This window comes from Mobula hypostoma, chromosome 15 (genome assembly GCF_963921235.1).
Source record: "Mobula hypostoma chromosome 15, sMobHyp1.1, whole genome shotgun sequence".
Classification (NCBI taxonomy): domain Eukaryota; kingdom Metazoa; phylum Chordata; class Chondrichthyes; order Myliobatiformes; family Myliobatidae; genus Mobula; species Mobula hypostoma.
This window is the reverse complement of record NC_086111.1, coordinates 73,911,124-73,924,037: the sequence shown is the minus strand read 5'-3', so window position 1 is coordinate 73,924,037 and position 12,914 is coordinate 73,911,124. Positions and strand designations below refer to the sequence as shown.

At 53.4% G+C, this 12,914-nt stretch overlaps 1 protein-coding gene across 3 annotated transcripts in view; it reads right to left on the bottom strand.

The window, feature by feature from the left end:
* Positions 1–1,343: 1,343 nt before the first annotated feature.
* LOC134356976 (sodium- and chloride-dependent taurine transporter-like) overlaps positions 1,344–12,914 on the bottom strand; it is a 63,535-nt gene continuing 51,964 nt past the window's right edge. For all 3 annotated transcript variants that reach the window (XM_063068266.1, XM_063068265.1, XM_063068264.1), the window contains 5 exons: positions 11,214–11,351; positions 10,743–10,845; positions 8,056–8,156; positions 5,534–5,704; positions 1,344–4,592 (listed from right to left, as the gene is read on the bottom strand). In XM_063068266.1, the coding sequence (XP_062924336.1) occupies positions 4,440–4,592; positions 5,534–5,704; positions 8,056–8,156; positions 10,743–10,845; positions 11,214–11,351 (666 nt within the window). In that variant the 3' untranslated portion in view covers positions 1,344–4,439. The remainder of the gene's footprint in view (positions 4,593–5,533; positions 5,705–8,055; positions 8,157–10,742; positions 10,846–11,213; positions 11,352–12,914) is intronic.

The window sequence follows — 12,914 nt, the reverse complement described above, 5'->3', positions numbered from 1 at the left end:
CTGGTGTCACACACAATGGGTGAATGAACCCGGGGACAGGGAGAGCGCTTGGCTTCACCTCTGATAGGGAGAATGCCAGCGATGGACAGAACAGGGTCAGGGATGGTAAACCAGTGAAGAGGTGGGAGGATCCCAACAGGAATAAAAATAGCTGATAGATAAGAAAATGGAGAGCAAAGGTCAAGATCCACATAGATTAAAAGATAAATACGATGCTGGTGGAGGGCGGGGGCTGCAGCAACAGGAGCAGCCTGACAGAAGCACAGCAAGACTCCAGTAGAAGACAATGGAGATCAAATACTGCAGGTGCTGCAATTCCAAAACAAAATCTCAGATTTCAAATTCTCAACAGGTCAGTCAGTGAGAGAAACAAAATGCTAATCCTCTCTCAGTGTGACCCTCCCTCAGTACCACCCCTCCCACAGTGTGACCCCCCCCCTCGGTATCATCCCCCCCACAGTGTGACCCTCCCTCAGTACCACCCATCCCACAGTGTGACCCTCCCTCGGTACCACCCCTCCCACAGTGTGACCCTCCCTCGGTACCACTCCTCCCACAGTGTAACCCTCCCTCAGTACCACCCCTCCCACAGTGTGACCCTCCCTCAGTACCACCCCTCCCACAGTACCATCCCTCCCACAGTGTGACCCTCCCTCGGTACCACCCCTCCCACAGTACCATCCCTCCCACAGTGTGACCCTCCCTCGGTACCACCCCTCCCACAGTGTGACCCTCCCTCAGTACCACCCCTCCCACAGTACCATCCCTCCCACAGTGTGACCCTCCCTCAGTGCCACCCCTCCCACAGTGTGACCCTCCCTCGGTACCGCCCCTCCCACAGTGTGACCCTCCCTCAGTGTGATCTTCCCTCAAAGTGACCCCCTCCCTCAGTACGACTCCTCCCAGTGCTACTCCCCCTCCCTCAGGACTGTCCCCACACCCACTCCGTGTTACACTGTAAGAAATCACTGAAGACTGGAAGGTCAGTGAAAACTGTAAACATTTATTAATTTTTTTTTACTCACACATACAAGATCAAAGTTTCTAATACAATTCAAACTGTTACCTAAGAAAGCACATGACACATGAATATACCGTATCATATAAATACATATTTTTTTATATCCTTTATCTGTCTAAAAAAAACTTGCAAACTGCTAAACATTGAACCGAGTCTTGGTTCAAAACAGAGAAACGGTGAGAATTGGACAGGAACCGGCCCCCAGACAGCAACTGTGGGACAATGAGACTCACCCCACCCTCACAAACCCTTCACCACTAGGCCTGGTGTCCCAGAGTTCGGCAGAAAGGTGGGTGTGTAGGTAGGGGGAGAGGGGAGGATAGGGTGAGGGGCAGAAAGGGAAAGATAAAGAGGGTAAAGGGGTATAGTAGAGAGAGGGGGGCTGGGGAGACAGGGAATGGGGTGGAAGGAGGGGGAGCCTCAGGCTGACGAGGCAAATTCTGCTTCCCACCTGCAGGTTGTCTTGAGAGTGGGGATGGAATGGTAGCCATATCCCTTAAACCACCTCCCCCCCACCCAACTCTTTACCAAGTGGCCGGGGTTCCTGCCATGAAATTGAAACAATTCGACACGAGTCGACAGAATTACCAGCGAACTTGTCGAATTCGGAGAACGCAACATTTCCGTATATAAAACAAAAATGCACATTGTTTTTCAAAGCTTATTCACTAGGAAAAGTGTTTGGTATCTAAGATTGCAAATCTGTCGTCTTGACACATTAAAAAAAGGAGTTAAAATGCTATGTAAGTCAGGGGCACCTGTATTTACAGAGGGCATCAAGAGGGGCTGGGGTGGGGAGTTTGTGGATCAGAGTGATCACTACATCAGAGAGCGTCAACAAACGCAGGTTTTTTAAATACACAAAGCTTGTATTTAATCACTCAATAGAATCAGAGCAACAAATTCTTGCCAACACTGTAAGAGATCAGTGTAGTGTGAGCTGCTTCCAGCACTGCCTTCCTTCTGCCAAGGGAGTTCTCAGTGGCACACACTCAACTATCTGCCTCCTCTCAGTGAAACTGACCCTGCCAGCGGCCTACAGTGTGCATTGCTAGTGTGTGTGATTGAGTGTGCACGTGAGCCTGCACGCTCACGTGTGTCTGTGTTGAGTGTGCACGTGTGCCTATGTGCTCACGTGTGTGTGTGTGAGTGATTGAGTGTGCATGTTTGCCCGTGTGCTTACGTGTGTGTGCGTGTGCATGTGTGGTTGAGTGTGCAAGTGAGCCTGTGTGCTCACGTGTGTGTGTGTGTGTGATTGAGTGTGCATGTGCCCCTCTCCCCCCGGGTTTGTCTGGACTGGCCCTCTTGTAACCCTAACTATGCACAGCCCTGGCAATGGTACCAGACTCACCCTGGACAATGGTGCTAACTCCAAGTGGGGGGTTGTTAGGAGAAACGTTCCCTCCCCACGTGAGACCAGGAACTCCATGGGTATTGGGGGCCGATACCTCTCTCCATCTGGGACTTGAGCTGCATGAGGGACAGGGGAAATCGAGCTCTTCTCCAACTGGGACCAGAGCAGTACGGGTGTTGGGAGCGAGGGACCTCTGAGGAAGTGTGTTACGCGGCGTGGCGCGGCACCCTGGAATCACAGAACGTGCCCACAGCCGTTCAGATCTGGGCGGGCCAGAGTGGACCATAGATCACTGGTGAAGGTGTTCAAATCTCACCTCCCTACTCCCCACTCACCTGAACAGGGGGCAGTGATTTCCAGTGAGCCCCGGGCTGACCAAAGCATCACATTTCCCTCCTAGAGATCCAGCAGGGTTCTCTGCAGGGATGTCCTGGTGGTGGGGGGGGGGGGGTGCAGTGAGTTGTCCTCAGGTGGGACGAGGAGGGGCGGGGTGCAATCAGGAAATACAGCACCCACTGTCCACGGCAGGGCTGCGCTGTAGAGAGGAACCCCCTCCCTCACCGCGGCTGCAGGTTGGGGCAATATCTCTCGCCCCTCCCTCAACATTAACCCTACATCCATGTGGGGTCTGTGTGTGTGGAAAGAGGGTTCGGAATGGCCTCAGGTTCACTCTCCAGGTCTGGGGTAGAGATAGTACAGTCCAGCATCGTGTTAACTCTCCCTCCCCTCCCCTACCCACCGTCGCTAACCCAAGAAGGTGACATGGGGGCCAGTTCAGTTGGGGTGAGAGACGGAGAGAGTGATGGAGGGTGGGAGAAGGATGAGGGGAAGGGAGAGGGAGGGAGAGGATGGGAGAGGCAAAGAGAGAGGGGAGAGAGGGAGGGAGGGAGGGGGGGAGAAAGAGAGAGAGAGACTGACTGTCTTTAAATACTCCAGAAGTACTCAGTCATAGAACACTACACTACAGAAACAGGCCTTTCTGCCCATCTAGTCCATGCCAAAAAGATCCAGTGACAGACCAGTAGCACTGTTAAGCTGCAATATATTCAATGCTTCTCAGTAAAATATACAGTAAACCTACAACAGATTAACACAAAGTTGTCGTGGATTGAAAAATACGCTCCATACAAAAAAAACAACAAGGATTTTAAAATCTTCCTCAAACTCTCTACAATATTGATGCTGGGATCATGTGCACAATGATCTTTGTTACAAAAAGCCACAGGTACAATGTAAATTTAATTAATTATTCTTACATACAGGCTCGCACACACACACACACACACACGCACACTCACACACACTCATACACACAAAAAAGTCTTAAAACACTGTGCAACATATTTTTTTTTAAGCTTTTTGTAAATCTACCAGCTGTATGTCATTGACAAAGCAGCCTCCAGCCACACCATCTCCTGGCCATGGGATCCTGCCATTTACGGGGGATTGGTCCAGTGTTGTGTGGGATTTGGGCACTCCCCCTGATTTTTGGGAGAGGAGGGGGCAGGGCGTCAGAGGGGGAAGGGGAGATAAAACAGGGGGAGAGTAGACTCCCGACAGAGTTCAGTGTTTTGAACTGAAACTCATATTGCCCCAGTAATATTTAAGGGCTGATGGTATTGACAGAGAGAGGGGCAGGGAGTGTTGGCGGCAGAGACTGGAATTGGCCGGTTCTCTGCAACGACTCTCCCCAGCAGTTTGACAGGGTAATCCCACCCACCCACGAGAACCTGCAAAGCGAGATTCGAGGGCGGTGACAAGGGAAGGGGAGGTGGGGGGGGGGCACAACAAATTGCCTACCCGCCAGACACCTCCTCCTTTGGGAGCGGGGAAACGGGCGTTGGATTGGGGAGCAGGTTGACCACTCGGGCAATTTCGATGGGTTGGTAGGTCGGTTTCATCGTTGCCGGAACGCCAGTGGGCTTGGACCAGCTGCTGTGAATGGACGAGGTGAGACGTGGGGGGGGACTATGCTGGACGGTGGTGGGGTGGTGGAGAGGGAACTGGTCCTAAAAAGACTAGAGTTCGTCAAAAAAAGCAGAAATTGAGTCTCTCACAGAGAGCTTACATCGCAGTTTCTATAATTATTTGCGGTGGTTTCCCTCCATCGCTTTCCACAATCCCATTGGGACTGAGTGGGACCACAGCTTCAGCATCCAGAGCCACATCTTTGGGCTTCCGGCCTTCTCCTTTGGGTGCTGTGAGCAGTTTGATCCGCTGGCGAGAGAAGGGAGAGGAGCAGAAATGATGAAGCACAGGGGAGAGCTCGCCCGCCCCTCCGAGATCCCAGCACACGGTTCCGAGGAGTGATACCCCGCCTGCGCCCTCCCCTTCCCGGCCGTGGGGGAACCCGTCTCCCCCTGACCATCAGACTGTCTCAACGCCCTTCCCCTGAAGTGGGCAGCCAATATCCCGGCAGATTTGTAACTGCGTACTGGTGACCGGCTACAGGAGAGAAATCTTCCACCCACCTCTGGGGAACAGAAGTATGATCTCTCCTAGGAGTCTCCACTGGATTGTGGTGCTGAGGTAGATCTCCCGCTGACCACTAGATCGTGCCCACCCACCAGATCTTCTGACAACCAAATGTCCCCTAACCACTAGATCCTCCCCGGGTACCAGATCTCCTACCGATAACCAGATCATTCACAGGCCATCAGATCCTGACAACCAGAGACCCCCCACCCCCCACCTCCTTCAGCCTTCACAGACCAGGCAGGACAATGGCATAGCAGGGAGGGGTGGCAAGGGAGAGTCATCCTTAGCACAACACTTCATAGCACCAGAAACCCAGATCAATTGCTGCCACTGTCTGTAAGGAGGTTGTATGTCTGTCTGGGTCTCCCCCAGGTGCTTTGGTTTCCTCCCACGTTACAAAGTGGTACCGGTTAGGGGTTTGTGCGTTGTGAGCACGCTGTGTTGGTGTCAGAAACATTGGGACACTGGCAGGCTGCCCCAGCACATCCTCGGACTGCGCTGGTCATCGATGCAAACACATTTCACTGTGTGCTTCGATGTACGTGTGACATGTAAAGCGAATCTTTAAACCTTTAAGTGCCCACGTTGGAGGTCCATCTGTTGTGACCCAACTCAAGTGAGAATGACCCAAGCCCGTCGGGTGAATGATGTTTGAAGAGGATCTCTCATCAGCCACTTACCTCAATGATCGGCCCATCTGAATGAATGATCTTCACCACCACCACCAGCGGGATGCAGACCATGGAGGAGAGGGCAAGCAGCCAGCCGACTCCCTCTGCCCAGTCCGGGTACTTGTACGACTTGTTGTAGGTCAGGGGTGTGTACTTGGCCAGAGAGAACACAAAGCAAGCCTGTGGAGAGAACATCAGGATGATGCTAGTCCGCCAAGACCTTGCCAAACTTCGCCCAACCAGTCCTTCCTCTTCAAGACCTTTCAAACCTTCATCCATGAGCACTCCCACCCACTCCCTCCTCTTGCCGATCCACTAAGACCCTGCCAACCTTCACCCACCCACTGCTGGTCCAGCGAGACTTCGCTAACCTTTACCACATACACTCCCCTTCTACAGACACACTGAGATTTCACCAGCCTTCACCGTGTTAAACCCCAGCCATCACTCCTGTAAGACCCTACCAACCTTCGCCCACCCACTTCTTCTTGGTTGGTCCAACAAGACTGTGCCAATCTCCAGTGTGTACACCTCCCACGCACTCTCTCTCTGCTGGTCCGTCAAGAACTTACAATCCTTCGTGTGCACCCTGTGCCTCCCCTGCCACTCCGGGGCAGAGAACACCCATGTAAACATTGAACCAAATGATGGTTCAGTTGTACACCATAGAAACAAGCCCTTCATCCCAACTGGTCCATGTCAACAAAGGTCATTGTACCATTTGCCCAAGTCTGGCCCATATCCCTCCAAACCTTTCCGATCCATGGACCTGTCCAAGTGCCTTTGAACTGTTGTTATTGTGCCTGCCTCAACCACTTCCTCTGGCAGCTTTTCCACGGAGATAACACCCTTCATATAGAAGATTTGCCTGTCAGATTCCTGGAAAATTCCGGTTAGACCACACTACAGAGTATTGAGCCCTTCAGCCTAATCATCCATGCTGACTCCCCTACCCCAGGAAAAAGACTGTGACCATGAGGCACCTCATCTCTGACCTTCAAGATGTCACAAATCTCTAAAGGTTCACTGTATGGAAAAGAGCCTGTCCAATCTCTCCTTGGAACTCAAGCCCTCCAGTCCTGGTAACATCCAGATGAATCATTCTGCATTCCTTTCCAAGTTAATCACATCCTTCCTTTAGCTGGGTGAGCAAATCTGAACACTCTCCTCTAATAGTGGTCTCACCAACATCTGTACACTGTACCCAACTGTGCTCTCACCAACATCTGTACACTGCATTCCAACAGTGGTCTCACCAACATCTGTACACTGCATTCCAACAGTGGTCTCACCAACATCTGTACACTGTACCTCAACAGTGGTCTCACCAACATCTGTACACTGCATTCCAACAGTGGTCTCACCAACATCTGTACACTGCATTCCAACAGTGGTCTCACCAACATCTGTACACTGTACCTCAACAGTGGTCTCACCAACATCTGTACACTGCACTCCAACAGTGGTCTCACCAACATCTGTACACTGTACTTCAACAGTGGTCTCACCAACATCTGTACACTGCACTCCAACAGTTGTCTCACCAACATCTGTACACTGTACCCAACTGTGCTCTCACCAACATCTGTACACTGCACTCCAACTGTGGTCTCACCAACATCTGTACACTGCACTCCAACTGTGGTCTCACCAACATCTGTTTCTTCAAGTTTTCTAACTGTGATGAACAACCTTCAGCCTGAAAATATTAGCTCTGTCACCTGGATGAGGGTGTGGAAGGGTGGGTTAGTAAGTTTGCAGATGGTGGCATTTTGGATGATATAGAACATTGTCATAAGTTACAATGGGGCATTGACAAGATGCCGATCTGGTCTGAGAAGTGACAGATAGAGTTCAATCGAGATAAGTGTAAAGTAGTTTACTTTGGAAGATTAAACTTGAAGGCAGAGCACAAGTCAATGGCAGAATTCTTGGTCCATGAAGTCTGATCCATAGCTGATTTATTTTCCCTCTCGACTCCGTCCTCCTGCCATCTCCCTGTAACTTTTGACACCCTGACTAATCAAGAGCCGATCAATATCTGCTTTAAATATACTCGATGACTTGGCCTCCACAGCCATCAGAGGAAATGAATTCCACAGATTCACCACCCGCTGACTAAACAAAATGACGTCCTTCTGTTCTGAGGCTGTGCCCTCTGGTCCGAGACTCCCCCGCAATAGGAAACATCCCCTCCACATCCACTCTATCTAGGCCTTTCAACATTTGATAGGTTTCAATTAGATCTCCCTCATTCTACTAAACTCCGGTGAATACGGGCCCAGAGCCACCATACACTCCTCATACATTAACCCTTTTATTCCTGGATCCATTCTCGTGAAGCTCCTCTGCAGCCTCTCCAATGTCAGCACATCCCCTTTTAGATATGGGGCCCGACACAGCTCATAATACTCCAAGTCCCCCAGTTTGACCCTGCAGTGATACTGGTCCCTGTGAGTGATGCATGCACAGCCAGCCTCTGCCACAGTGAACCGGTAATGACTCAGCCAGGCCCCCCGCCCCCCACTCACCATGCAGAGGAACGGAGTGATCACTGCCCAGCTCCACTTCATCCACCGCCCTGGTCGGTACCCAATCATGTCCTCCACTGCGTCATAGAAGTTGTCGGCTCCTGTTGGGAGTTGGGAGAGCTAAGTGAGTCACCGGGGCACGCTGGAAAATGGCGCCCAGCAGCCGGGCACTGTACTCGTAGACTGCTGGAAAACTGGGGAAAGGCAGTTCACAGTGGCTGTAGCAGCAGAACTCACCCTGGGACCACCTTAGAGGGGATGGGACCATGGATGGGGTCCTGGTCAAGATGGGGAGAACTCACCCTGGGACCACCTTAGAGGGGATGGGACCATGGATGGGGTCCTGGTCAAGATGGGGAGAACTCACCCTGGGACCACCTTAGAGGGAATGGGACCATGGATGGGGTCCTGGTCAAGATGGGGAGAACTCACCCTGGGACCACCTTAGAGGGGATGGGACCATGGATGGGGTCCTGGTCAAGATGGGGAGGGTGAAGGATCAGCCAGGGCTGAAGCCGGTCAGGAAGGGTGGTGGGCAAAGACATTTATGGGTGTTCGAGTCCGGGAGAAACCGGAGGCACAGGAGCGTAGCCATTAGCGCAATTGTGATCCAATTCCCACTGCCCGTAAGAAGTTTATATCTTCTCCCCGTGACAGCATGGGCCTCGCCTGGGTGCTCGTTTCCTCCCACAGTCCAAAGACGTATGGATTTAGGATTAGAAAATCATGTTTTGTACAGCACATCGATCTCAGTGACCTTTCACCAAGAGCTACAAATCAGAAGGTGGCCGATATTCTAACAGATAAACACCACCAAAAATAAATGAGAGTGAGAGAGACCAGTGCTTTGGGGATGAGCCTAAACACTAACAGCAAGTCTTCAACACTGACCAAAGATGGTCAGGACCATGTATGGAGAGAGAGAACAGCTGCAGAAAGAATCCAAAAGGATCTCAATCCAATCAGCAAAATTCAGCACGGCCCCCCGCATGGAAAAGATTTAAAATTAGACTCTGCAAAGTCAGTTCAGGAAGAGGCAATCTGCGAGAGAGGGCACTCTGCATTTGTGTCTGTGCCTGTGTAGCACCAGGGTACAGTACCAGTGGGGACGGGTCTGTCACTGTGTAACACCGGGGTACGGTACCGGTGGGGATGGGTCTGTCACTGTGTAACACCGGGGTACGGTACCGGTGGGGACGGGTCTGTCAGTGTATAACACCGGGGTACAGTACCGGTGGGGAGGGGTCTGTCACTGTATAACACTGGGGTACGGTACTGGTGGGGACGGGTCTGTCAGTGTATAACACCGGGGTACGGTACCGGTGGGGATGGGTCTGTCACTGTGTAACACCGGGGTACGGTACCGTAGCTGTGTAACACCGGGGTTCGGTACCAGTGGGGATGGTTCTGTCGCTGTATAACACCGGGGTTCGAAACGGGTGGGGGGGGTCTGTCACTGTATAACACCGGGGTTCGGTACCGGTGGGGACGGTTCTGTCACTGTATAACACCGGGGTTCGGTACCGGTGGGGATGGGTCTGTCACTGTATAACACTGGGGTACGGTACCGGTGGGGAGGGGTCTGTCACTGTATAACACCGGGGTACGGTACCGGTGGGGACGGGTCTGTCCCTGTATAACACCGGGGTTCGGTACCGGTGGGGACGGTTCTGTCACTGTGTAACACCGGGGTACGGTACCGGTGGGGACGGGTCTGTCACTGTGTAACACCGGGGTTCGGTACCGGTGGGGACGGGTCTGTCACTGTATAACACCGGGGTTCGGTACCGGTGGGGACGGGTCTGTCACTGTGTAACACCGGGGTTCGGTACCGGTGGGGACGGGTCTGTCACTGTGTAACACTGGGGTTCGGTACGGGTGGGGACGGGTCTGTCACTGTGTAACACCGGGGTTCGGTACGGGTGGGGAGGGGTCTGTCACTGTGTAACACCGGGGTTCGGTACCGGTGGGGATGGTTCTGTCACTGTATAACACTGGGGTACAGTACCGGTGGGGACGGGTCTGTCATGGTACAACACCGGGGTACAGTACCGACCGGTGGGGACGGTTCTGTCACTGTGTAACACCGGGGTTCGGTACCGGTGGGGATGGTTCTGTCACTGTATAACACCGGGGTTCGGTACCGGTGGGGATGGGTCTGTCACTGTATAACACTGGGGTACGGTACCGGTGGGGAGGGGTCTGTCACTGTATAACACCGGGGTACGGTACCGGTGGGGACGGGTCTGTCCCTGTGTAACACCGGGGTTCGGTACCGGTGGGGACGGGTCTGTCACTGTATAACACCGGGGTTCGGTACCGGTGGGGACGGGTCTGTCACTGTGTAACACCGGGGTTCGGTACCGGTGGGGACGGGTCTGTCACTGTGTAACACCGGGGTTCGGTACGGGTGGGGACGGGTCTGTCACTGTGTAACACCGGGGTTCGGTACGGGTGGGGAGGGGTCTGTCACTGTGTAACACCGGGGTTCGGTACCGGTGGGGATGGTTCTGTCACTGTATAACACTGGGGTACAGTACCGGTGGGGACGGGTCTGTCATGGTACAACACCGGGGTACAGTACCGACCGGTGGGGACGGTTCTGTCACTGTGTAACACCGGGGTTCGGTACCGGTGGGGACGGTGATGATCTGTGCGTTTGATGTTCGCTGTGGAGGACAACTCACCATACACCCAGGCTATTGCAATGCATTCAAAGAATGCGACCCAGAGGAGGCACATGCCACTGGCTGCATAGTAATCGAACAGCTGGAACACGTACAGACCGCCCTGGGGACAGAGGAGGGAGAACACAGTGAGGGTCAGAGCGAAGAGAACCGGATTCCACTGCCCATTCTACCAGAAATGCACTCTCACTCTCCCACCCCTCTGCATTTCACAACTCCCCCTCCCTCGTTAACTTCTCCAGCCACTCCCTGAACAGCTCTTCCCCGGGGTCAGCCTGGTTTTACCTTGTCAGAAACATCCCCCTCCCTCACCCTGCTGTTTTGTCTGTCCCCTTCTCAGCTCTGATGAGATTGTTGGTCTGAACCAATGTGGGTTTCTCCCTCGTAGAGGCTGCCCAACCTGAGTGTCTCTGGCCGGCTCCACCACCCCCCCCCCAACCATCCTGTGCCTCTCGTGGAAGGGCCACTTACCTGGGTGACCATAGCCAGGCCCATCAAGTAGCTGAGCGTGCAGGTTATAGCGATGAAGATTTCCCTTCGGTAACCCTTCCTTAGGAAGGATGGGTACAGGTCCACCAGCGAAGTGATCTGACCTTCTACCTCCACGAACTGCGGGCAGAGATCAGGGGTTAGTGACTGGTTCGATTCCGGGTAGCATCCACCCACTACCCTCCCAACTGAGCAAAGGATCTGTGCCGGGAGACCCCTGGATTCTAGGGAGTGGCAGGGAGTCTGGGTGGAGGAGATGGGTGGAGCGGACACAGCTTAGGAGAGAGGGGAGGTAAGTTAAGGGAAGGCGAGAAGTAAGATGAGAGGGGGGATGGTGTGAGGAGGGGAAAGTGAAGTTGTGTAAAGGGCGAGCAGATATACGATGGGATGGAGGGGGTACTGTTTACTCAAAGGTGTTGGCTAGGACAGCTTACAGGGGTTCAAAACCAGCAAAAGGACACAACTGAGGGAAACGTTTCCCACTGAGGAGGGCTAGATTCCATCACAGACTATCCCACTGCCTATCTCAGTGCAGGGACAAAATGGATGAGAAGAGAGTGACACTCCCTGTCCACTGTCACTAAACACAAATTGAGTGAAACTTGCCCCCACACACTCCCAGCGTCATACACAGGGAGACCTCCGTCATTCCATCCCATCACACACACCCAGGGTTAAACACAGACAGAATCTCCCTCCACACTGTCCCATCACACACTCCCGGGGTCAGACACAGAGTGAAACTCCCTCCACACCGTCCCATCACACACTCCCGGGGTCAGACACAGAGTGAATCTCCCTCCACACTGTCCCATCACACACTCCCAGGGACAGACACAGAGTGAAACTCCCTCCACACCGTCCCATCACACACTCCCGGGGTCAGACACAGAGTGAATCTCCCTCCACACTGTCCCGTCACACACTCCCGGGGTCAGACACAGAGTGAATCTCCCTCCACACCGTCCCATCACACACTCCCGGGGTCAGACACAGAGTGAATCTCCCTCCACACTGTCCCATCACACACTCCCGGGGTCAGACACAGAGTGAATCTCCCTCCACACCGTCCCATCACACACTCCCGGGGTCAGACACAGAGTGAATCTCCCTCCACACTGTCCCATCACACACTCCCGGGGTCAGACACAGAGTGAAACTCCCTCCACGCCGTCCCATCACACACTCCCGGGGTCAGACACAGAGTGAATCTCCCTCCACACCGTCCCATCACACACTCCCGGGGTCAGACAGAGAGTGAAACTCCCTCCACACCGTCCCATCACACATTCCCGGGGTCAGACACAGAGTGAAACTCCCTCCACACCGTCCCATCACACACTCCCGGGGTCAGACACAGAGCGAATCTCCCTCCACACCGTCCCATCACACACTCCCGGGGTCAGACACAGAGCGAATCTCCCTCCACACCGTCCCATCACACACTCCCGGGGTCAGACACAGAGTGAATCTCCCTCCACACCGTCCCATCACACACTCCCGGGGTTAAACAAAGAGAGAACCTCTTTCACACCGGCCCATCACACACAGACTGAGCTCCTTCACTCCACTCCATCACATACTCCCAGGTTAAAAACACAGAGTGAAGCTCCCTCCACACAGTCCCCCTCTTAGGACGCTAATCTTTCTAATGAAGAGAGGTAGACAGGCTGTTGAAGGTTG